The 26,692-nt window shown below is 47.7% G+C and overlaps 2 protein-coding genes across 3 annotated transcripts in view; one reads left to right on the forward strand and one right to left on the reverse strand.

The window, feature by feature from the left end:
• Positions 1–16,941, reverse strand: part of SMG6 (SMG6 nonsense mediated mRNA decay factor) — a 349,120-nt gene extending 332,179 nt beyond the window's left edge. The window contains exon 1 of one of the 2 annotated variants that reach the window (XM_069761370.1): positions 16,773–16,941. In XM_069761370.1, coding sequence (XP_069617471.1) covers positions 16,773–16,857 — 85 coding nt within the window. In that variant the 5' untranslated portion in view covers positions 16,858–16,941. The remainder of the gene's footprint in view (positions 1–16,772) is intronic. The other variant, XM_069761371.1, reaches the window with a different exon arrangement.
• Positions 16,942–16,955: 14 nt separating this feature from the next.
• The window catches only part of SRR (serine racemase), a 39,196-nt gene continuing 29,459 nt past the window's right edge, over positions 16,956–26,692 (forward strand). Inside the window, exons 1-6 of the mRNA XM_069761373.1 lie at positions 16,956–17,096; positions 18,306–18,477; positions 20,663–20,777; positions 20,970–21,073; positions 21,257–21,376; positions 21,469–21,543. Of these exons, the coding sequence (XP_069617474.1) occupies positions 17,044–17,096; positions 18,306–18,477; positions 20,663–20,777; positions 20,970–21,073; positions 21,257–21,376; positions 21,469–21,543 (639 nt within the window). The 5' untranslated portion in view covers positions 16,956–17,043. The remainder of the gene's footprint in view (positions 17,097–18,305; positions 18,478–20,662; positions 20,778–20,969; positions 21,074–21,256; positions 21,377–21,468; positions 21,544–26,692) is intronic.

Here is a 26,692-nt window from a genome sequence, read left to right on the forward strand (position 1 = left end):
TCTTTCATCATATGGATTACAATTGTCATTATGGAGTTGCACCCATAATCTTTCTGGATATGGCTGTCTTACATAAGACTTACTAAACACACCGGCTTTTTAACCAAAATTTAGACAGTGCCGTTCATGTTTTTCTTTTTATGTTTCTACTAAAGAGATATTTTGATTCCATGGGCTTCTGCCCTGTGTATCGTTTATCGGGATGGATCCTGTGAGATTCAACAATTTACTTAAATTCAGGATGAGTAGCGAATACCTTGTGAGCTCGCTTGGTCCTCTTAAAGGACACGGCATGATCCGTTTTAGATAAAGGTTCCTCCTCAAGTTTCAAAGCCTTATTAACTGACTCAGTCTCCTGATCGTGATGACATTCCTGATCTAGGGACGTGTCAGAATCGTCCTCTGAAACAGGTGCTCTGCTAGCCCCAATGGAAGGGGAGCGAGAAATGGAGCTCTCAGAACCCGAATCCCGGTGATGGTCTGGGGATATGGCATGAGTCCTTTTTCTGGAAGGGCGAGAGCCCCTTGGCAAGGTACAACCCCTGAAGTACAAGGGGTTTTGAGGATAGGAAGAGTCATCCGTAAGAGTGCCCTGGTTAGCGGAGGGGTCTCGGAACGATTCTAACGCTTTTGCCAGAGATGCCATAGACCGGTTAAGGGAGGTAGCCCACTCAGGGGGACCAGGCTCACTAGGTTCGGTATTAGTAACAGGTGGTTCCGGAATAGTCGCCGGTTCACAAGCTGTGCACAATGCAGTATTGTGACCCGAGGTAATGAGACTTTATAAGAGGTACATGCAGCAAAAAATACAGTGTGGGTTTTCCCAGACTTTTTGTGAGGTGTTGATGGAGACATAGTAACCTAGAGGAGAGCGCTTACTAGCAGGGGAAGGGTTAAGCTATGTATCTGCAGCTTACCCAGGTCCTGTGTCTTGAGTCCCCAGGGGAGGTCCGCAATGTATTCCTGAAGGCTGTATATCAGATCCATCAGATCCAGAGATTAGGAGGGCTGGAGCAGCGCTGCAGGATCAGCGCTGGGTGTACCAAGATGGCCACCGAGATCTGTGAGAGCACTTCTCATGGAATGAGAAGCGCTGGAAAAGATGGGCGGCGGTAATTGCCGGTGGGCGTGGCCAAGGACTCCGGACTGTATGAAGAGAAAAGCCGGGGACTAAACTTGAAAAATTTGCGGTTGCGGCGTCGCGACCGCTATTAGTGCCATCCTGAGGAGCGCTCCTTCATCAAAAATGCGCGCTGCGGACCACCCACGGACCCGGCTTTCTGATAGAGGTGCGGACCTTCCAAACCCTGGGGACCAGGACCCCCCAGTGCCTCGGCCCCCGCAATGTACTCATGGTAGATGCGGTGGGCCGGTGCTCAATCCACCGTTGCCATAGTCAGGGAGGGGGTGGAGAGGTTCTGCCGCCTTGCGTCATCCGCTATGTCAGTGGTAATGCAGAGGGGGGCTGCACGGACGCCATACACATTTATGTCCGGCTATGTACCTGGCTCCAGGAGAGGTAGATGGAGGGCTACTCTATGTGGTCGCCTGCTATGGAGGGGGGAGATCGGAACGCGAAGGAACCGTCGCCCGAAAGGTGAGCTCAGGGCTGGCATCCAACGTTGCAGGAAAGGATACGGGAGGAACGCTCCACGTACTTGCCTGTTGATGGTTCGGGGGAGATCGGAACCTAGAAAGGGTCCGTCGCCCCCATTCACTCCGTTAAGGAAAAAATAGAATAAAAAATAAAAATTTAAATAAAAACGGTGGGGTCTGAAACAGACCCAAGTGCCTCCTACAGACACTAAGCAAGAACTGGTTCACTTGGAGCCAGCAGGAGGGTGTATACTGCAGGGGAGGAGTTATTCTTTATGTGTTAACTTAGTGTCCTCCTAGTGGCAGCAGAATAACACCCATGGTCCTGTGTCCCCCAATGAGGCGTAGGAGAAACAAAAAATTTACTTAAGCACTAACAGGCAGGTAAGTTGATACTTACCTGCCTGTTGTGCACAGTGGCATTCTTCCCCGACACAAAGTGGTCAGAGACCGCTTCTGCCGGCGATACTGCTGACGTCACATCGATAAAGCAGTGGAGTTTTTTCTGTTAAGAGAGCAGGACTTCAGGCATTGATTGACAGCTGGATTCCCACGGACATTAACAGGGTGGAGCAGAAAAGAATGCACCGCTCTGTCAACGTGACGTCAGCAGAGGCAGCTGAATCCCCGGCAGGAGCGGTCTGTGACTGCTCTGTGCCGGAGAAGAACATCACCATGCACAACAGGCAGGTAAGTACCAACTACTTGCCTGTTAGTGCTTAGGCACATTTTTGCTTTTCATTAAGTCCCGGATATAACTTTATGCCATGTCCGCATTTTTGATCCAATCCTGGTTTTGGCTTACAAGTATTGATGTAAAATACTGACCAAATACTGAATGTGTGAACATGGCTTAAAGAGGATGAAAAGTTTGATGGGAGTGCTTCGTTAAAAACAATCATACATAACCGTATCCCTTTATAATGTGGTCTGTTTAGATTCAATTAGGGTATCTGCCCAATGCTGGACACTTTAATTGAAATCAAACAGCTCCCATTATAGTCCAGTTATTAGTTTTCATGACTGTCCTTGGGTCTGATATATAAAATATAGGACGTCAGGGATGAATATATATATCTATCCCTTGTATTGTGTAAAAGTTCTGCAAATCATAACGGATTCCATATCTAACTTTGAAAAAGCAGTCTCTGTTGAACCTCACCCATAAAGTACATCAGGTTTTTGTTTTTTTTTACTTTTGATGGTAATTTTGGGTGAAAAGGGGCGGGGGGTACTTTAGGGGTCCCTTCACCTTAAGGTACCTTCACACATAACGATTTCGTTAACGATATCGTTGCAACGTCACGCTTTTTGTGACGTAGCAACGATCCCGCTAACGATCTCGTTATGTGTGACAGCGACCAACAATCAGGCCCCTGCTGGGAGATCTGTTGTGAATTCTGTGGCAGAGCTCCCTCCTGTGGTCACAAGTGGTACTTCGGCTGATTCTCTCTGTGAGCTTCCGTTGGTGGAGGAAAGTGGTACTGCGGCTTCTGAGTTTCCTTCCTCAGGTGATGTGGTGAGGTCGTTAGGTGCTGCTCTATTTAACTCCACCTAGTGCTTTGATCCTGGCCTCCAGTCAATGTTCTAGTATTGGACCTGTTTCCTCCTGGATCGTTCCTGTGGCCTGCTGCTCTGCATAGCTAAGTTCCGATTTGCTATTTTGTTTGCTGTTTTTTCTGTCCAGCTTGTCTATTTGTTTTTTTCTGCTTGCTGGAAGCTCTGGGACGCAGAGGGTGTACCTCCGTGCCGTTAGTTCGGTACGGAGGGTCTATTTGCCCCCTTTGCGTGGTTTTTGTAGGGTTTTGTGTTGACCGCAAAGTTACCTTTCCTATCCTCGCTCTGTTCAGAAAGTCGGGCCTCACTTTGCTAAATCTATTTCATCTCTACGTTTGTCTTTTCATCTTAACTCACAGTCATTATATGTGAAGGCTGCCTTTTCCTTTGGGGTATTTCTCTGAGGCAAGGTAGGCTTATTTTCTATCTTCAGGCTAGCTAGTTTCTCAGGCTGTGCCGAGTTGCATAGGGAGCGTTAGGCGCAATCCACGGCTGCCTCTAGTGTGGTTGGAGAGGATTAGGGATTGCGGTCAGCAGAGTTCCCACGTCTCAGAGCTCGTTCTATGTTTTTGGCTATGTGCACACTTTGCAGATTCCACTGCGGATTTTTCCGCAGCGGAATTGCAAAATCCGCAGTGAAAACCCATCGCGGTTTTTACTGCGGATTTATCGCGGTTTTTACTGCGTTTTCTTCTGCGGATTTTCAACTGCAGTTTTCTATTGGAGCAGCTGAAAATCCGCAGAAAAGAAGTGACATGCTGCGGAATGTAATCCGCAGCGTTTCCGCGCGGATTTTTCTGCAGCATGTGCACAGCGTTTTTTGTTTCCCATAGGTTTACATTGAAATGTAAACTCATGGGAAACTGCTGCGGATCCGCAGCGGTCAAATCCGCTGCGGATCCGCAGCAAAATCCGCAAAGTGTGAATATAGCCTTTGGGTTATTGTCAGGTCACTGTATGTGCTCTGACTTCTATGTCCATTGTGGTACTGAATTACCTTATCATAACAGAGATCGTTGGTCGTTGGGGAATGGTCAGGACCTTTTTTTGGTCGCTGATCACCCGCTGTCATCGCTGGATCGGCGTGTGTGATGCCGATCCAGCGATGTGTTCACTTGTAACCAGGGTAAATATCGGGTTACTAAGCACAGGGCCGCGCTTAGGCTTGGTTCCCATTGCGTTAATGGGAAAGCGCTAACGGACAGCGTTGCACGGCGAAATTAACGCCGTGCAGCGCGTCCGTTAGCGCGCCCATTCACGGCAATGGGAACGCGCAGCACTAGCGCGTTCCATGTTCGGCACGAGCTAGCGACGCGCCGGTGTTTCCTGGCGCGCCGCGGACGCTGCTTGCAGCGTCCAAGGCTCGCCCGCGGTCCGTTCCCCGCTCTCGCAGATCGGGGATCTGCGAGAGCGGTGACGTTACCGTGACCCCGGGACGCGGCCACATTAAAAACATTGCGTTAGTGCAACCCGTTTAGCGCTAGCGGGTTGCGCTAACGCAATGTGACCCTAGCCTAAGTAACCCGATATTTACCCTGGTTACCATTGTAAAAGTAAATACATAAATATCGGGTTACTAAGCGCGGCCCTGCACTTAGTAACCCGATGTTTACCCTGGTTACCCAGGTGCTGCAGGGGTACTTCGGCATCGTTGAAGACAGTTTCAATGATGCCGAAGTCTTTCCCCTGATCGTTGGTCACTGGAGAGAGCTGTCTGTGTGACAGCTCCCCAGCGACCACACAAAGACTTACCAACGATCACGGCCAGGTCGTATCGCTGGTTGTGATCGTTGGTAAGTCGTTTAGTGTAACGGTACCTTTAGTCTGTGACTCATTCCTTTACTTGGGTGCTTAGGATACATCGGGGTGAGGGTTGGGTGATGGCGTTCGCTTCATCTGCCTAGGGCACCAAAATACCTTGTCCCGGGTCCTGTATACAGGACCATGTATCTAACGTGATGTCTCGTAGCCAGGCTCAGGCTTGATCAGTCCTGTGCCGCATTCTGTACAGTGTCTCTGGTCACTCTAAGTATAGGCAGATTTATTGCAGCAGATTGAGTTTTCCTGCGGATCTGGTGACTCTGACGGCGATGTCAGGCACGAACAGGGCGGGCCTGAAAGTTTAGACTCCTGCAATACATCTAAGTGTTCCTCAGAAGAGCAGCTGCTGAGACAATACAGGACCCGTACCAGGACCAGTACTCACTGATATCTCCAGTCTGATCTGCCCACAAGCTCCTCTTCGGTACGAAGAAGATGCAGCTGCGCTCCCTCTGTGCCACCCAAGGAGTCCAGTTGCCACAGTGGCATTGCCTCCCTCACAGGTAGTAATGTCATGCCTGGAAGCAAGGAGGGGTCCCCTTACCAGGTGTCAGTAGGAGAGAAGTAGAGCAGAACCTGGGGAGTGGAGCTGTGATTAAACTCGCCCCAGAGCTGAGCGCTAGGAACAGGATATCGGAGTCCGTGGTTGCGTGAGTACTGAAGCTCCGGCAGCTAAATCCGGAAGGCAGGGGACTGCAGGTCTCCTGGCTCGATCTAATACCCACCGGCACAGCAGCATACCAGAGCCTGGAGCCAACACAAAGGAGCGGCACTTGTGATAGGCTCGAGCTGCCTGCCATGCTGGCAATGGTGAGTTTTTAAAAACAGAGAGAGACAGCAGCAGAAGGGTGAGCTGTTAGGCAGAAAGGAAAAAGGGTGGACAGCACAGAAGGAAGGCCTCCGTACCTTGTATTCAAAAATTGCTTCCAGGCTGCCTGGCTCTCCATTACGATCTGTTACCAGTACTCCGGTTTTGAACTATCAACCATGAAGTAAAGGAAAAGAAAACTACAGCCCTTGTGTAATTCAGTGATCTCTTGTGCCCTGAGTCCTACACTACAAGTTACACAAAGCCTAACAAACGTGACCAGTAGCCTTGGGGCCCCGCTCCACCTGTGGGGAGCAGAACCATCCCAGCTGCGTCACCATCAGCCCCAGCGGTCTCCTTTAGCAGCATCGGCCATCCGTTACCGAACACCACAGGTGGCGTCACGTTAAATCCGATATGCATATTCCCCATTTTACGGGACCGCGAGGGCCACGGAGTCGGGTCACGGCCCCGTGACTTCCCCAAAGAACTGCCCGACCCGGTTCCGAGTGGGGGTGTCACCTCTACCTCAGCAAAAGTCACAAAATTTAGACACAATGCCAACATTTTGCGACTTTTGGTGTTAGTTTTTCCCAGCTCTGCTCACATGGGTAGAGCTAGTTTGGGACAGGAGTGCGGCGTGGCGTGATACCACAGCTTGTATAATTTATGACCATTAGTGATGAGCAAGTGTACTCGTTGCTCGGGTTTTCTCGAGCATGTTCAGGTGGTCTCCGATTATTTGTAGCTGCATGATTTACGGCTGCTAGCCGGTCTGAGTACATGTGGGGGTTGCCTGGTTGCTAGGGAATCCCCAAATGTATTCAGGCTGTCTGTCAGCTGTAAATCGTGCAGCTGAGGCAAGGAAAACAATCTCCGAGCACATACAAATACTCAGAGACCACCCGAGCAACAAGTATACTCGCTCATCACTAAGGACCATCTGTGGTGTTCGGTACTAGTGATGAGCGAGTGTGCTCGTTGCTCAGGTTTTCCTAGCATGCTTGGGTGATCTCCGAGTATTTATGACTGCTCGGAGATTTAGTTTTCATGGAGGCAACTGAATGATTTACAGCTACTAGCCAACTTGATTACATGTGGGGATTCCCTAGCAACCAGGCAACCCCCACACGTACTTAGCCTGGCTAGTAGCTGTAAATCATTCAACTGCGTGAGGAAAACTAAATCTCCGAGCAGTCAAATACTCGGAGGTCACCCGAGCGTGCTAGGAAACCGGTTTTTACGTACCGGTAATAGGATTTTACAGAGTCCACGACAGCACCCATACGAGAGAGGGGATCCGCCCACCATCTGGACAGGAACCTACAGGATTTAAAGGGGCGGTCCCCCTCACCACTCCAGTTTGTGTTTCAGAGTATAAGGGACACCGCCATTGAGTTAGTACACAATCATAAATACTTAAACATTACTAAATACCATCACCTTCTAGAGAGTGACAATTAAAAGCACACCTTCCAATAGAGTGCAGGAAACCAGTGATTAACTACGGGGGGGAATGTGCGGGTGCTGTCGTGGACTCTGTAAAATCCTATTACCGGTACGTAAAAACCGGTTTTCCTATCGCCACGACAGCACCCATACGAGAGACTTTAAAAGACCAATCACCTGGGAGGGACTACAGCACTAAGTACTGAACGGCCAAAGTCTAAATTGGCCTTACATGATAGATCAAGACGGTAATGATTATAAAAGGTGGAAGGAGATGACCATGTTGCCGCCTTACATATCACGTCTATGGAGACGTCCGTTCTCTCCGCCCAGGATGAGGCCATGGCTCGGGTGGAGTGGGCCTTGATGCCTTCTGGTGGAATTTGACCTTTGGCAGTATAGGCAAGGCATATCGCATCTCTGATCCATCTGGCAATAGAGCCCTTTGTTACACTCGCCCCCTTCCTTGGATTCTGAAAGGAAACAAACAGAGCCCTACTCTGCCTCCAAGGTTCTGTTTTGTGCAGGTATTGTAATACTGCTCTTCTAACGTCTAGCATATGACATTTCTGCTCCTCTGCTGAAACTGGATTATCACAAAATGATGGTAAATATATTTCTTGACTTCTATGGAATTTAGAAGCTACCTTTGGCAGATATGCTGGATCCGGTTTTAAAACTAACCTATCCTGAAAGACCATTAGATAAGGAGGGTCTACCGACAACGCTTGCATATCACTCACTCTTCTAGCAGAAGTCAAGGCCACTAGCAGAGCCGTCTTTAAAGTTAAATTTTTAATGGAGACAGAATCTAATGGCTCAAAGGGGGGTTCTGTTAAAGCATCCAAAACCAAATTTAGATCCCATGGCGGTAATCTAACAATATGTACAGGGTTACTACGTTCCATAGCTCTCATGAATCTAGATACCCATCTATTTCCTGCCACATTGCTATTGTATAATGCCCCCAGGGCAGATACCTGAACTCTAAGGGTATTTACCGCCAAACCCAATTCTCGGCCTTTCTGCAAGAATTCCAGAATAGCCGGAATTGGAATTTTATCCGTAAAGGGCTGTTGATAAAAGGCAAGGAATTTTTTCCAGATTTTACAGTAAATTTTAGTAGTGACTTCTTTCCGGCTACTTAAAAGGGTAGATATTAAAGCGTCAGAAAAACCCCTCCTTTTTAATAATTCCCTCTCAAATTCCATGCCGTCAAATGCAGAGATTCCACATTCGGATAACGAAATGGACCCTGAGAAAGGAGTTCCGGACTCACCGGCAACACCCAGGGGTCGGTCACGGACATTGCCCTGAGTAAGGAGAACCATGCCCTTCTGGGCCAGAAGGGGGCAATTAGGATTACTCTCGCCCCCTCCTTCCTGATCTTCCTGAGAACTAGAGGGATCAGACATAGTGGGGGAAATGCGTAGGCTAGAGGGAAATCCCAATGAATCTGAAGGGAGTCTACTACAGAAGGTTTGTCCGCTACCCGAAGGGATGCAAACTTCTTGGTTTGTCTGTTTTCCCTCGTAGCAAACAGATCTATAACAGGTAACCCCCAGAGATCCACTATCTGTTTGAAAACTAGCCGATTTAGGACCCACTCTCCCTGACGCAGAGAATGACGGCTGAGGTAATCTGCCTCTATGTTGTGTTCTCCTCGTATGTGAACCGCTGAAAGAGAATGAAAATGAGCTTCGGCTATGTTGAATATGTCTGCGGTGGTGATCATCAGAGACTTTGACCTCGTTCCTCCCTGATGGTTGAGATATGCGACCACTGTCGTGTTGTCCGACTGAACTCTTACATGCGAGCCCCGCAGGAACGGTAGCCATCTGAGCAGGGTATTTTTTACTGCCATAAGCTCTTTCCAATTTGAGGATTTTTGGGCCTCTAAGCGAGACCATTGTCCTTGAGCCCAAACCTCTCCTATGTGAGCTCCCCATCCTATTGGACTGGCATCGGTTGTGACCGTGTTGTCTGGAACTATTTCCCAATGTACCCCTTTTGCCAGATGTTCCATATTTAGCCACCATTCTAGACTCTTTAGAGTGGTGGTAGATAGCTTGAGTCTTCCGCTTAAGTGACCTTGAAGACTCCTCTCTGTATCCAGGACCTGGGCTTGCAATATCCGAGTGTGGAATTGAGCCCACTGAACAGCCGGTATGCATGATGTTAACGATCCCAATAGGGACATTGCGTCTCTTAAGGTCAGATCCGGTTTCTTTATCACAGTCCTGACTTTGTGTATAATCTTCTGCTTCTTTTCCTCTGGAAGAAAACACAGCTGATGTTCTGAATTTAGCAAAATACCCAGGAAAATCTGATTTGTTGATGGGTTTAGTTTTGACTTCTCTAAGTTGACCAGCCAACCTAGGTCCTGTAGGGAAGATATTATACAGTTTAGGCGATCTTTACACTGAACAAACGAATTACCCACTACTAGGAAGTCATCCAAGTAGGGTATAACTAATGTATCCTGTTCTCTGATATGAGCCATTACTTCCGCAATGACTTTAGTAAACACTCTTGGCGCCATAGATAATCCAAATGGCATTGCCGTAAACTGAAAGTGCCTGACCTGATTGTTTAAGCACACCGCCATTCTGAGGAACCGTTGGTGATCTTCGTGAATGGGCAGATGGTAGTACGCATCTTTTAGATCCAGGACTGTCATATAACACCTGGGAAAAAGAAGTTTAGTCGCTGATTTAATTGATTCCATCTTAAAAGCATGGTATTGTAGGAATTTGTTCAGTTTCCGTAAATTTATGATGGTTCGAAAGGAACCATCAGGTTTGGAGATTAAAAATAAAGGGGAATAGAATCCTTCCCCCTCCTGCTCTTTTGGAACCTCTACAATAACTTCTTTCTGTCTCAGTGTCTGAATCTCTTTTTCCAGGGCCTTCTGTTGGTCTAAGGAACCAGGGGCAGTCAATATATAATAATTTGAAGGTTTTTCCCGGAACTCTAATCTCAATCCTGACCTAATTATACCCAGGATCCAATTACTGGAAGTTATCCTGGCCCACTGAGTATAGAAATGTTTTAGTCTGCCCCCTACAGGAAGATTTGAATTAACGATAGTTTCGCCTATGTCTTGAGGAAGATGATGTATTGAAGTCTGAACTTCTCTTCTTCGGCTCTGGCGCCTCCCAATTTCGGGCTGAGTAGGGTCTCCGGTACGGGAAGCGTCTCTTGAAGGTATTCCTAAAGGTGGGATTGAACACTTTAGGAAAACCTCTATTCCTATCCTCAGCCTTAGCTAGGATGTCATCTAGCACCGGGCCAAATAAGTACTCACCCCTGCATGGAATGGTACATAGTTTAGCTCTAGCCTGTGCGTCTCCTTTCCAGGTTTTAAGCCATAAAGCCCGCCGGGCAGCATTTGAAAGTCCTGCTGATCTGGCCGCCAGTTTCAAGGAATCCACCGAGGCATCCGCCAAATACGCCACACCATCCCGAATCTGGGACAGTGAATCCAGCAACTTATCACGAGGTATTTTAGTTTTAAGCTGCTCCTCCAGCTGGGCTACCCAGACCATAACTGATCTGGCTGTGCAGGTACCTGCGATTGCTGGTTTAAAAGCACCTGACGATGCTTCCCAAACTTTTTTAAGAAACATGTCTGCTTTCCTATCCGAAGGGTCTTTCAGAAGACCTACATCCTCCAGTGGTAAGGTGTCTGATTTAGATGTGGAGGCCACAGCCGCATCCACTTTAGGTATTTTCACCCACTCTGCTAGGACTTTATCATCAAAAGGGTACCTTCTCTTTGCTGATGATGGTAGGAAACCCTTATCCTGTTTGTCCCACTCACGCTTAATAAGGTCCTTCACAGTATCTACCACAGGAAACGATTTACGGCTTCTCTGGCACAACCCTGCAAACATTAAGTCCTGGGTTGACCTTGGCTCCTTGTTCTCTACAACCCCCATGGTTGTGCGAACTGCCTTAACCAGTACGTCCATTCCATCTACTGAAAAACAAGGTCTCCCTTCTTCGTCCGAAGAGGACGGTGATGATGAACGTGAGCATTCACCTTCCTGCAACAACGGACTGGATCCTGGTGATACTTCCCTGGATCTCTCATGCCGACTGCTTCTAAGGGAACAATCAATTTCCTCCCTTATAACTGCTCTGAGATCTGATGCACGAAGGGGAGCCTCTTCTTCTAAGGTCTGGCAAATACAAGTTTGGCAGAGCCTTTTCTGATAACTATCAGGTAAGGGAACTGTACATAGGGCACATTGCCTGTGCTTAGATTTGGCTGATTTCTTTGCCTAAAACAAAGCACAATGACAGACAGACTATATCAGCTACCAGGTGATTTTCGTCATGACACTCACCAAGGCTGAACTGCGCAGTACCGGTCTCTGAGGGGAATCCGTATGTGACGTTGAGGCACCCGCATGCTGCTGCCCCCGTACCACACTGCTGCTGCTTTTGGAGCAGCACCTCCAGGCACCTCCACCTGAAGGTGCTCTGTGTCCGCAACCGAGGACATTTCTTTGCCGCACGTTGCTCTGCAGCCTCTGCCGCTTAATACCCGCAGCCGCGCCTCCTCCCCCAGCCTCCCCCGGAAGTCCTACCTTCCACTTCCGGGTCATCGGTATGAAGGGACGCTGAGCGCGCTCACGCGACCCAGGGCGGCACTGCCCGACCCCTGGGATCGCATCCGTACGGCCAGACGAGGAGGGGTCTGAAAAAGAACACCCCCGACGCTGCTTCCAGAGTCCCCGATTCTGCCGTTCTCAAGGATACCGCGCAGAGGCCTGGTGGACCTGGGTAAGAGACATCCTGCAGGGTCCTACCATCCGGACAGGAACCCAAACTGGAGTGGTGAGGGGGACCGCCCCTTTAAATCCTGTAGGTTCCTGTCCAGATGGTGGGCGGATCCCCTCTCTCGTATGGGTGCTGTCGTGGCGATAGGAAAAGTAGATTTTTCTACTAAAATGTAACAAAATTTGTGTTAAAATTTCAGGCTTAGGCCCCTTTCACAAATCAGTTTTTTGCTATCGGTCGCAATCTGTCGAATTTTGAAAAAAAACTAATCCAGCGACTGATGCCGCCAGATCCATTTTTTTTCTCATAGACTTGTATTAGTGACGGATTGCGACTGATGGCCTCACATTTGATCCATCACCGGATCCGCAGAAAATTGTTTGTTCGGCGGCCGGAGACAACGGACAAAGTAACGTTTTTTGTGTACGTTGAAAAAATTGGACAGCGACGGATCCGTTGCCGTCCGTCGTTTGCTCGAATGGAAGCCTATGGTCGCCGAATCCGTCAGATGACGGAATTCGGCACCGGATTCCATTTTTTAACTGAGCATGCTCCAATTTATTTAGATCCAATTAGCCAGATCAGCTAGTCGGATCCGTCGAAAAAACGAATCCTTCGCATCAGTTTTTCAAAATCTGCCACCGATCCGTCAAGCCAACGGATTGTGACTGATGGCAAAAAACTGATGTGTGAAAAGGCCTTAGGCCTCTTTCACACTTCAGTCTTTTGGCGTCAGTTTGAATCCGCCGTTTTCAAATAGCAAATCCGCCATTTTTTTTTTTGGCGGATCCGCTATTTTCACGTAGACTTACATTAGCGACGGATTGTGGAGGATGGTCGTCCGTTCCATCCGCCATGTGACGGATCCGTTGAAATTTGGCGGATGTCATCTAGACTGACGGACATTGCAACGTTTGTTGTCTGCGCCGAAATGGCGGTTCATGACGGATCCGCCATTTCCTAGAATGGCCGCCTATGGGCGATGGATCCGTCACCCCAATCCGTTTTTTCAATTGAGCATGCTCCAAAAAGTAGATACTTTTCCCAGATACAAGGATGCGTCAAAAAAACGGATCTGTTAGAACCATTTTCTCAACAATTGTGACGGATCCATCGATCCGTCACGATGTCGGAGCAGACTGATGCCAAACAACTGAAGTGTGAAAGAAGCCTTAGATAAAATCATTTCAGAGTGGAACTGGAGTACATCTGTACAAAAATATTATTTATTAGCTCAATTGGCCACAAACCTCTGGAAAATAAAATAAACATCTTGTTCACTCTGGTCTTGATGAGGGGGTGTGCTGAAGTCAGACGCTCCTGATTCATAAGGGGATGTGCGTCTTTTTATGAATCTGGAGTGTCTGGCGAGTTCTGTGCGCTATGCTACCAATCTCATTGCATGGGGACTGGAGTGAGATTTGTAGCGTACCGAATAGTGATGAGCAAGTACACTCGTTGCTCAGGTTTTTTGCTATAAAGAGGCACAAAACAAGCTAAAGACAAAAATAAAGTTTTTTTTTTTGTTTTGCGCCAAATATTGTAAACCCGATCACGCCTTTTTAAAGAATTTGGAGCAAAAAGTCAATGAATACTACAAGATGAAAAAAAAAGAAAAAGCAAAAATTATGAATTAAACCCTATATAAGCGGCAAATGAGTTGGTAACTTCTATAAAAAGTGTGGTGGGCACGTCATCCATCTATAACTTTTACCATCCGTGGCACTATGGAGCTCCGGATATAAGGGTGTTGCCTATGTAATTGTGATCAGAATGAAGTGGCTGGGATCACCCTCCCGTCGGTCTACGCCACATAAGCCGAGAAGTGACAGGACGTGTCAGACTTCTGGGAATATTGTAGAGGCAAGGGGAAAAGAAAGACAAAAACGTAATTCAAACAATAGGAAATTTCCTTTTTCAGACCTCTTTCCCTCTTCCTCTAGATTGCAGTCCCGTTGTATATGCCTTTATTGATAAATGCTCAGATGTCGTCTGTCTCATGGCTACTGTCCTCTGTGTAATGTGAAAGTCAGGTTTACATATTGATGGAAGCTGCAACTCTGTCACCAGACAGCTCCAGCCCTGCACCTATTTTCATTGCTCTGCATGTATGATAGAAGTAGAAACATGTAGGTGTAAAATAAGAGGCAGTGTACAGGCGGTCGGACTGCCAGCCTCCCAATAGGACCTTACAGCCATATATGTGCCTATGAGGCTGCAGGTTCGGGTTGGGGGACCAACAGTTAGTTCAGCCATTATGGTCTGTATGTGGGCCAAGAAATAAAACTATCTGAAGTCAGCCTTAGGACTCATGTTCATATCAGTGACAATCTTGCACGAGAAAATAAGCCCCACTTTTGTTAACGTTTTTGATAATGAGTTCTTCAGAGCTAGGTCTGAGTTTCATCAGTTTTATGTAATGAGAAAAAAAAGTGTTTCTCAACCTTCTATCAGTCCGTGAAAACGAGACAGCACTCGGACGGACTTTCATTGACGCTCAGATTAACAACGGACAGGTCTCTGCCATTTTGCATTGATCACTAGGTCCACAAAATCCTCAACATGTGACCAGCTCCATAGACTATCAAAGGCACGAGCGTTATCCGATAAAAACTGAAGTGTGAATGAAACCTTAGTGGACATCAGCTGCAAACACTCAAGTATCTGCTCAGAAATCCCCAGCTGAAAGTCTTCCCCAATTCACCACATTTTGTAGATTTTTCCGTGGACATCAGCACCAAAACTATACACAAGATAAAATATTCAAAGCTTCGGCAGCTTTTGCCGCCTTTAGAACGGTTTCCATGGTGGTCTAGATACATCTTGATCTCGACGATTTGTCTCATGACTATTTCTGACTGTAGTGGTCACAGAGGAAGAAAGATAAGAACATGAGACCAAGGATTTAGAGAGACTGAAAAAGATGCAGGATGCGAGAATGTCATGGCTTTTATCCGGGATGTAGATACAGATGCCCCTTCATTAGGGCAGGTCATCCTTATCAGATCGGTGGGCTCCTATTTCAGCACTGTTAACCTTGTAACCTTGCGCAGGCATGTACTACGGAGGACAGAGAATGAACTTCAATCCAATATTGCAGCCAGCGGGTAAGGAAAGGGTGAATCAAACACCCAAAAACTCAGAAGGAAGGAGAGGAAACAACGAAAGCCTAGAAGTGAAATGCTGTCCTGTAGGGGTTAAAAAATCACATGTACAAAAATGGGGCAGGTCATGAAGGAAATGACCATGGGGGCTGGAACTGAACTGGTTAAATAAAAGCGATTGAGAAAAAAAAAACCTCATGTATTAGTCAGTGAGCACAGAGCAGCTGTGGCGCTCCCTGCTGGGAGTGTGCGCTGTACCAGTACCGTGCACACACAGGGCAGACGGGTAACATGCAGACGGGTAACATGCAGACGGGTAACATGCAGACGGGTAAGGCAACGTTCACATTAGCGTTTCCCGACGCTGCGTCATGCGCCCCTATATTTAACATGGGGGGCGCATGGACATGCGTTGTGCTGCGTTGTGCGACGCATGCGTTTTTTTTGCTGCAAGCGTTGGGCGCAGAAAATGCAACAAGTTGCATTTTTCTTGCGTCCAAATTTCGGCAAAAAAGGATGCATGCGTCGCAAAACGCAGCGTTTTTGCGTGCGTTTTTATTTGCATTGTGCGTTGCGTCGCCGACGCAGCGGCGCACAACGCAAATCTGAACGTAGCGTAACATGCAGGCGGGTAACATGCAGGCGGGTAACATGCAGGCGGGTAACATGCAGGCGGGTAACATGCAGGCGGGTAACATGCAGGCGGGTAACATGCAGGCGGGTAACATGCTGCATGCAGACGGGTAACATGCTGCATGCAGACGGGTAACATGCTGCATGCTGGCGGGTAACATGCTGGCGGGTAACATGCTGGCGGGTAACATGCTGGCGGGTAACATGCTGGCGGGTAACATGCTGGCGGGTAACATGCTGGCGGGTAACATGCTGGCGGGTAACATGCTGCATGCAGACGGGTAACATGCAGACGGGTAAGGCAACGTTCACATTAGCGTTTCCCGACGCTGCGTCATGCGCCCCTATATTTAACATGGGGGGCGCATGGACATGCGTTGTGCTGCGTTGTGCGACGCATGCGTTTTTTTTGCTGCAAGCGTTGGGCGCAGAAAATGCAACAAGTTGCATTTTTCTTGCGTCCAAATTTCGGCAAAAAAGGACGCATGCGTCGCAAAACGCAGCGTTTTTGCGTGCGTTTTTATTTGCATTGTGCGTTGCGTCGCCGACGCAGCGGCGCACAACGCAAATCTGAACGTAGCCTAACATGCAGGCGGGTAACATGCAGGCGGGTAACATGCTGGCGGGTAACATGCAGACGGGTAACATGCAGACGGGTAACATGCAGACGGGTAACATGCTGCATGCAGACGGGTAACATGCAGATGGGTAACATGCTGCATGCAGATGGGTAACATGCAGACGGGTAACATGCTGGCGGGTAACATGCTGGCGGGTAACATGCAGACGGGTAACATGCTGGCGGGTAACATGCAGACGGGTAACATGCTGGCGGGTAACATGCAGACGGGTAACATGCAGACGGGTAACATGCTGACGGTTTCCCTCCCGGGGGCACAGCACAGACACACACAAGTTGCACTGACCGAGGGGGCGTGCTGCCCGGCTGCCTCACATGCGGACCACACCACTCGCTAACCGGAAAGTAGTAACCACCACTGTCGGTCCGAACGTACCTCGGGCTACAGGGCCGTCGTTGGCCGCAAGCTGCTCCCGTAATTCGGAGGCAGAAATCCTGACCCTCTCTAACGTCGCCGCCATCTTCCCAGCGACCGCCAGGAACCAAAACAAGAAACGAAGAGTACAACGACGGCGAGCGAGCAGGGCCAAACCGGCGCTGGCTTCCGCTGTACGGAACTATCAGCAGACGTCACTGTACGGCCCGTCATACGGGCGGGAACGCGGCAGCCATCATGCTGTACGGAAAGCGTCAAAGGTCGCCAGAAAATGGCATGCGCAGTTGTTGCTGCTCGCCGCGTTAGTTCTACTGGAGTTGTGAGGTGAGACTGTAGGATTGTGGACAAGTTCTGTTGTATGGAGTGTCCCAGTTATCACTGGTTTGTAGGCAGTGGAGTTTCTTCTGACTAGTTTACTTTGTATACATAAGTATATGTGCAGCTGGGTGACAACCAATGTGGCTGCATCTCAGCTCTCCACCGGGTGTTACATAATCTTGTCAGATTTTCTAATAGTAAATGCTCTTAGGCTACGTTCACATTTGCGTTGTGCGGTGCTGCGTCGGCGACACAACGCAAACAAGAACGCATGCAAAACATCATTTTGTGACGCATGCGTCGTTTTTTGGCATGATTTTGGACGCAAAAAAATGCAACTTGCGTCCTCTGCGCCCTGACGCTTGCGCTAAAAAAGACGCATGCGTCACAAAACGCAAGACAACGCATGTCCATGCGCCCCCATGTTAAATATAGGGGCGCATAACGCATGCGTCGCCGCGGCTGTGCCCGACGCAGCCCCGCAAAACGCTAATGTGAATGTAGCCTTAGCTGTGCAGCCATACACCGCTGACTGACCTGACCTTGCAGCGCTGGACGGGGTTGCGTCGTTGCGGAACCAAAGGTGGCGCAACAAAGTATTAAGTTAAAGGGGCCGAATAATATTGCACGCCCCACTTTTCAGTTTTTGAATTTTCTACAAAAATTTAAAATAACCAATACATTTTGTTCAACTTCACAATTGTGTTCCACTTGTTGATTCTTCACCAAAAATTTACATTTAATATCTTTGTTTGAAGCACGATATGTGGGAAAAGGTTGAAAAGTTCCAGGGGGCTGAATACTTTCGCCAGGCGCTGTATGTATATAGCAATGTAATATATGGAAGTCACAAAATACATGCAAGAAAAGTGCAAAGTGAAGCTAGATTCAGTTATTAGTATCTGTGCAGAAGTCTGTAAGGAGCGCCACCATACTTTAGTTGCTGACTAGGTTCATCATTCCATAACCCCAACGCGCGTTTTGCCCTGCTTCATAGTGTGCCTCTGCACGGTGCAGATTTATTGCAGTTTTCCATGTTTTTTTTTGTATGTTTTTTTGCCACAGCTAATATGTATATCAGGAGGAATAATTTCCCCCCCTTATTATATTATTAGATGTCATTCTGGCCTTTATTACTCGTGTATCACTATTGATGGTCATTGTATACCAGTTTTACTGCAGAGATTTACAGTGACCTTTTATTTTCTGTTTTAGGATGATGACTCCTTCATATTGTGTGACATTAAAAGATGTCCAAGAAGCTCAGAGAAGGATCCAAGGCTTCGTCCATTCAACCCCAGTAATGACATGTTCCAGTCTGGATGCGCTCGCTGCACGCAAGTTATTCTTTAAATGTGAATTACTGCAGAAGACTGGCTCTTTCAAGGTAATCTGATTTGCCTTTCATAGTGTTAAAGGGGAACTCTTCTGAAAAACAAAGTTTTTTTTCTAGTTATTTACTATGAAGTTTCCAGATTCCTTAGGGTACCGTCACACACTGCCATTTCGATCGCTACGACGGTACGATTCGTGACGTTCCAGCGATATCGTTACGATATCGCTGTGTCTGACACGCAGCAGCGATCAGGGATCCTGCTGAGAATCGTACGTCGTAGCAGATCGTTTAGAACTTTCTTTTGTCGCTGGATCTCCCGCTGGCATCGCTAGATCGGTGTGTGTGACACCGATCTAGCGATGCGTTCGCTTGTAACCAGGGTAAACATCGGGTTACTAAGCGCAGGACCGCGCTTAGTAACCCGATGTTTACCCTGGTTACAAGCGTAAAACTAAAAAAAAAACAAACAGCACATACTTACATTCTGGTGTCCGTCAGGTCTCTTGCCGTCTGCTTCCCGCACTCAGTGACTGCCGGCCGTAAAGTGAAAGCAGAGCACAGCGGTGACGTGCTTTCACTTTCACTTTACGGCCGGCAGTCAGTGAGTGCGGGAAGCAGACGGCAAGGGACCTGACGGACACCAGAATGTAAGTATGTGCTGTTTGGTTTTTTTTTACGCTGGTAACCAGGGTAAACATCGGGTTACTAAGCGCGGTCCTGCGCTTAGTAACCCGATGTTTACCCTGGTTACCCGGGTACCTCGGCATCGTTGGTCGCTGGAGAGCTGTCTGTGTGACAGCTCCCCAGCGACCACACTACGATTTACCTACGATCACGGCCAGGTCATATCGCTGGTCGTGATCGTAGGTAAATCGTATAGTGTGACCGTACCCTTAAGGAGGTTGTCTCATCACATCAAACCACCTCCAGCAAATCCTGCCAGAGAATGCAGCTATTGTCCATACAATTGCACTAGAGAAATGCAGTATTACATGTCGGCTATTCATAAGAATGGCCATCCATGTACGACAAAGCTAGCACCAGTCCACCAGAGTGAGAGCCTCTGCAGGGGACCCCCGATGGTGACCTCATATTACTGTACGTATTGGGGCATGTGACTCAATGAGAAAACCCCAGAAACAAGTAGTGATCACATAATCGGCCTTGTGTGAACATATATTGTTCCTGGATGACCTAGCCACAACTGGGAGATAGGAGCTGAGAACATATGAAGGGAAATGACTTGTCTGGGCTTTTGGAGAACATTTTCATTATAACTTTAGAAAGGTAAATAGACTGTCCAGGCTCAGCAAGTAATCGCCTGTTCATAGGATGGATAACATAGTAATTGCTGGGAATGCCGCTGCTGAGATTCTATTGCCTTGGCTGTCTGTAGCAGTACCATAGACAATGAATGGAGTCATGGCACGACTGTGAAATCCTTCATCCCATTCAAATGGGGCACTTCAATGCCCCCAAAGATCAGCAAGTTATCCCCTATTCTGTGGGTAAATGAGAACCTGCTAAGTTGGGACAACCGTTTAATGGAGCAATATGTTCACTAAAATTTCATTCACATGGGGGACTTGAGGCCCCCCATGCTCGGGATGAGTGGGTGACACATGATACAGTTAAAATCATGAATAAGGTTGAAACCCGAATAAATTGTACGAACACTAAACCAAAGTCAAAGGAGAAGGTGCATTTGCTAGAAAGGCTTCTGAAAACTTGTATCATGGATGCCATGTTTTTAAAGGGCAGGTCATAGGACAGTGAAAAAATATAGGTGACATAAGAGAGTGGAAGGGGTGAGGTCTTATTCCCTGAAGAATGGGTTGTGCTATGTGTAACTGTTATAATTCAGACACAATTGCCATATGAGGGGAAGTGTTCAGAAGAGCGCAGATCAGAGCCCAATGATTTCTGAAGTCTGTGGCTTTCTGTCCCAATTGTGGAAGATGATGGCGGAAGAGGAGGAGCATTTGGAAACTCAAATTTTAGAGTAAATTAGCAAAGATATGCAAAATGTATAGATTGTTTTGCCAACAATGTAGTGATCTCCTGCACCCTGGTTGTTATAACCAGTGCAGATGTAAACGGAGCAGAATGAGGAATATGGTGGCCTATAAGACACGGAGCCATATGGTGGTCTGTGTTCCACATACTGCTTATATACCACCACAATGCTATACTTAATATTGTTTAGCCATATAATTTATATTCTTTTATTTTTCAGATTCGGGGGGCAATAAATGCTGTTAAGAGTTTACCATCAGATAAATGTACTGCGGTTGTGACTCACAGCAGTGGCAACCATGGACAGGCATTGGCTCTGGCAGCGCAAATCATGGGTAATTATTAACTGTTTCCTTGCAAATCTGAGGACCCTTAGGCCAGTTCCACTAGTATAGTATGTGTGCACCGCTGGTGACTGAGACTGATGTGCGCACATTCTGTGTAATGAGATGCACAACACTATATGTTGGCACTATACAAGGACCAGTACATGCGCTGTGATTAGTGCTATCCACTTTATCTTCTAGGCATTCCTGCTTACATAGTAGTGCCAAACACGGCTGCAGCATGCAAGAAATCTGCAATTCTTGGATACGGCGCTTTGGTTGTGGACTGTGAACCCACAGATAAGGTAACTACAGATATCATTGGCACTGCCCACTCAGTGCCAGTATACTTACTAATTATAAAGTCATGATTATACCCGTGGAAACTGTTGGACCTTATTACATGTCCAAAAGCAACATTACTAAAGTACTTAGATCTCTGATTTCATCATCATGTCCGGTTCCTTATTACATGTGTTGTGCCCAAGTCTCGAGCAGAAGTGGCAGCTAATACAGTACAGAAGACCGGGGGTGTTTTAATCCATCCAAATCAGGATCCTGCTGTCATTGCGGGTCAAGGGACCATTGGATTTGAAATTTTACAACAGGTAATATATCAAAGGATTATACTTGTTTTTTTGTCTTTTTGTTTTTTTCATGACTGACTGTAATAGTTAATGAAAGTTGTGCTAAATGGCAGGTGCCAGGACTGGAGGCCTTGGTGATACCCGTGGGTGGTGGTGGCATGTTGGCTGGAATAGCTGTTGCTGTTAAGGTGAGAGTGTAGTTTTGCTATCATCTGACTTATCCTGTGTATACCAATCGCCCACAGGTGACATAAGTAATGAATTCAGGTACTGACATCTGATAATTTTAAAAAGACATGCTCAGATCTACTATTATTTGTTAGGGTGCTTTGACACTGCATTCTGGCATCCGTTCGTTGGCTTGTTGGGGTTTACGTCCACATCTCCTGCAAAACGGGATTCGGATGTATTCACCGATGGGAGCATAGACTATAATGGTGTAGACAGAGTGAACGTGTGATCTGCTGTGCATCATGTTCAGGCGTGTATTCCTGCTGGAGGTGGACACTCAGATGTAGTAGCATGCGTTGGGGAGTCTGCCTCCAGTTGGAGCACAGGCCTGAAAATGATGCATGTCAGAGCGCACGTTCACCCTGCCGGCACCATCCTGGTCTATGGCCCCGTCACTGCATACGTCCCTGTCCTGTTTTTGTGGGGGTTTGGCTGTAAGCGTCGACAGGGCCACCAAACGGGCGCCTGAACCCATGAATGCCCCCTTACAAATACCTTTTCAGATGGAGGGTTGTGGGAATGATTGGCAAAGACTCTGCCAAATGAGAAACCAGAATTGTCATGCACACGTGACTTGCAGATTTGGTGCAGAAAATATTCTGCAGCATGTAAATTCTCTGCGTTTTTGCCCTGCATTTTTTACCATCGACTCCTCAAATCAGTCAAAAATGCGTGGTAAAATCGTGCCTTTTTGCAGCTGCTTTTTCTTGCCAAGAGCTGCCGAAAAGCTCTGCACATAATCTAAAAAATGAGATCCAGATACCTTACTGTTCTGAAAGTACTTGACAGGGGTGAAAATGGCAAGCAATACAGAGATGGAGACCAACACACTACGATTTTATGAATATATGAGGGAATATAGATTAGTGCAGCACGCTAGTTCTGCAAAGGCCACTGAAGCCACCACTAGAGGGAGCCGTGTAGAATAGGGACAAATAATGTTCCAGTTGGCTGTAATGGAGGCTGCCGATATGTGCAGTAAGTGAGGTCCCTCTAGTGGCAGCTACAGACAGACAGCAGATCTCACCATGTTTTAGCTGCCCCCTCTGACAGCAGCATAAAATAGGGGCATAGATCTAAATTTCAGTACTGGGTCACTTACTGGGCTTCTTGCTTTACTTTGGATAAGACTCTGTTCTATTATTATTTAGGACTCTTCTGGTCCTCGTGATGTAGTTTTTAATTTTTCTGAGCTCCCACTATACACCACCATTGATCGGCAGATTTTTGCCAATAAAGAGTGCAGGCAGAAAGTTGTCAAATAGTGAGGTGGAGCTAGTCCGAGCTCTTCATTGAGAGGACTGGCAGATAAAGGTAACTTTCTCTAACAGCCTTCCACGACAGCCACAGGAGGTTGTCTCCATACCCTAATGGGGGACAGGAAGCACAAGAGGTTAAAAAACCCTCCCACCTCCCATTAACCAGTGTCTTTCCTGTTCCCCATGGGGCATGGAGAGGTTTCTGGTGCGCTGCGCGGCCGGCTCTGCAGTGTACCTGTGTTTTTTATTTTCTGCCAGGCATTGGTGGTCGGGCCCCTGGGCTTCCTCCTCCGGTACTTGCTCCCGTCTCTTCGGATTCGGGACCGCGTTTCCCGGTCCTCCTGCGCTCCCCTTGGGGGTAAAGCGGACCGGTGAGCCCATCCCGGAGGCCTCCCTGAGCTCTCCGGCGTCTCCCCTTCCTGTGCGCGCTGTTCGGCGACCCGGAAGTCACATGGTGCCTTATACTTCCGGGTCGGCGCTCCTGCATAGGAGCGATACTGTCCAGCGAAATGGACTACTGAACGGCGTGTGAGGCACGCTGCACCCTCGCACGCCTGCCTAGGACCGCGGAGGGGGAGGGGCGGCTAATTGCCACGCGCTGGTGCAGCCTTATTTTCTATATAAGCTGCGAAGACGTCTCAGGTAAGCCTGCTTAAGCATGGATTCGTCTTGCCCTGCAGCTGCAGAGCCCAGCGCTCCTCAAACCCCTGTAAGTGTGGCAGAGATGGGTCCCATTTAATGGTAGTTTTATGTATACCTTCTTACGCCGCTTCCTCTCTCATTGCAGGGAGTCAAGCCTGGCCCTAGAACAACTACTAAGCGCAAATGCGCTACCTGTAGTGTGAAAATGCCCTTAAATTGGGAGAAAAAGCTGTGCCAACGTTGTACGGATAAAATAGTCCGGGCGGAACACCCTTCATTAATTGAAGAAATTCGCTCCCTGGTTAGACAAGAGGTTCAAACCTCTTTGGCCACGCTCGCCCCCCCCTCCACCACCACCACCATCCTCACCTGGTCCATCACTTCCCAAAAAGAGGAAAATCCAGGAATATTCCGGGTCAGAGTCTGAAGAGTCTTATACATCATCTTCAGTCAAATGGGAAGATGTGTTACCCCATAAATCTGCGGAAGTCAGGAAATATCTGTTTTCCTCTGAATACATTGAGGAATTGGTGTCTGCAGTGAGGAATACTATGGGGCTAAAGGAGGAACCAGTTCCTCAGTCTATACAAGACGAGTTATTCGGTATACATTCCGAAAAGCAAACAGGTTTCCCCGTACATAGAAGTATCATAGACCTGATTAACAACGAGGAACTACCTGAGAAACGACTATCCACTCCTTCGGACTTTAAAAAACGGTTTCCTCTAGATGAGGATTCAATCAAATGGAACATCCCCAAAATAGATGTTCAGGTGGCTAGAGTGGCTAAGAAGACGGCTCTGCCGTTCGAAGATTCTTCCCAATTAAAGGACCCCTTGGATAGGAAGATTGAGAGCCTTCTCAAAAAGTCCTGGGAAATGTCTACCTCGGCCCTCAGATTTAATATTGCATCCACCTGCGTGGCCCGCTCTCTCTTCCGTTGGATAGAAGAGCTAGAAAACCACATCTCTCAGGGTACCCCGCGAGAAGAAGTATTGGATTCCTTGCCTATTTTACATAGAGCAACTGGATTCCTTGCGGACGCCTCACTAGAGTCTATCCGTGTGGCCGCCAGATCTCTAGTCCAAACGAATTCAGCCAGAAGGGCTCTCTGGTTAAAAATGTGGAGTGGAGATGTCACCTCAAAAATAAAACTATGTTCTATCCCCTTTAAGGGTGATTATGTGTTTGGGCCCTCACTGGATGACATCCTAGAGAAAGCCACGGACCGAAAGAAAACTCTTCCTGAACAAAGACCTCCCAGGAAGCGTTTTTTTCGACCCTCCCAGCCCCAGCCCTCCCAGGGTAAAGGGAAAGGAAAAACCGGGAGGTGGAGTTATGCTAAGGGGAAACCCAAGAATATCCTTATTCCCCAACAAACTCAGCAAGAAAAACAATGACTCCGATCCTGTGGGGGGGAGGCTTTCGAACTTTGTTCTTAGTTGGCAAAATATCTCCAACAGCCCTTGGGTAGTAAGTGTAATCCAGCAGGGTCTTCTCATAGAGTTCGATGCGCCTTCTCCCATGATCTTAAGAGTCACCTCCCCGTCATCTCGGGAGACTCAAAAACTGATGATGGCAGGAATACAGGACTTACTAGACTCGAGAGCTATTTCCGTGGTCCCGGTAAACGAGCGGGGGGAAGGTCACTATTCCCGTATCTTCATGGTAAAAAAGCCTTCCGGGCAGGCTCGGATTATAATAAATCTAAAAGCTCTCAACAAATACATAACTTACCGCAAATTCAAAATGGAGTCAGTAAAAACAGCCATCCCTCTGATAGCTCCTCATTCCTATATGGCGACAATAGATCTCAAAGATGGCTATTTCCATATTCCAATGCATCCTCGCCACAGGAAATACCTGAGATTTGTGGTCCAAATCAATCAAAAGGTCCTACACTTCCAATACAATGTTCTTCCCTTCGGGATCTCCTCGGCCCCAAGGGTTTTCTCCAGAGTCATGGCAGAAGCTGTAGCTCACATCAGGAACCAAGACGTCGCTATAGTGCCATACTTGGACGACCTTTTAGTAATTGGTCCTTCAGCCGAAATTCTCAATCAGAGGATTTCCAAAACTATGGATATCTTACAGCTTTTGGAATGGATACCCAATCTAAGCAAGTCCCAACTATTACCATCAAAGGTGATAAAATTTCTCGGAGTCCTTTTGGACTCGGAAAATCAAAAATCTTTCCTTCCAGAGGAACACCAGAGGAACCTGATATCCAAGATCCTAGACTTCAAAAAACAACGGTCTCCGACTCTGCGGACTGCAATGTCTCTTCTGGGGTCGATGACGGCCTGTATACAATCAGTCCAGTGGGCTCAAAGCCACTCCAGAGTTCTGCAGACACACATCCTAGGAAATTGGAACGGAAATCCAAATTCCTTGAACAGGAGAGTGTACACTCCAGGGAAGGTAAAAGCCTCGTTAACCTGGTGGGCGATCCAAAAAAACCTGCTAAGAAGAGTAGACTGGATACAAGATCCACTGGTGACAGTGACAACAGATGCCAGTCAAAGAGGTTGGGGAGCAGTTGTCTTGCAGATCCCGTTCCAGGGTCTCTGGAATCAGAAAGAAAGCTCCAGGTCCTCCAACTTCAGAGAATTGATGGCGGTGGAGAGGGCCCTTCTGGCCTCCAGCAGTCTTATTCTAGGTCAACATGTCAGAGTTTACTCAGACAATATGACGACTGTGGCACATCTAAAGCACCAGGGGAGCTCGAAGTTCAATCATTTGAAGACAATATCGAACAGAATTTTTTGCTGGGCAGAGAAACATCTCCTCTCTCTATCAGCAATACACCTCAAGGGATCAGAATACTCATGCAGATCTCCTGAGTCGTCGCGACTTGCATCCAGGAGAATGGAGCCTGAAGGCAGATGTTTTCAGAGTGTTGACGGACAGATGGGGACTTCCCGACATAGATCTTCTAGCATCAAGCTAGAATGCACAGGTCGAGAACTACTTCTCTCTAGACCCCAGAGACAGGTCTCAAGGAGTAGACGCCTTTGCTCATTCATGGAGATTCCGTCTAGCGTACGTGTTTCCTCCAATACCGTTGCTTGCAAAGACCCTCCGGAAGATCCGAGACGAGCAAGTCCAGACTATTCTAGTAGCTCCGGCATGGCCAAAGAGAAGTTGGTATCACCTCATCAGAGAACTGAAGGTGAATGGTCCGGTCTTTCTCCAACCATCAGAA

The sequence above is a fragment of the Ranitomeya imitator genome, chromosome 3 (genome assembly GCF_032444005.1).
Source record: "Ranitomeya imitator isolate aRanImi1 chromosome 3, aRanImi1.pri, whole genome shotgun sequence".
NCBI lineage: Eukaryota > Metazoa > Chordata > Amphibia > Anura > Dendrobatidae > Ranitomeya > Ranitomeya imitator.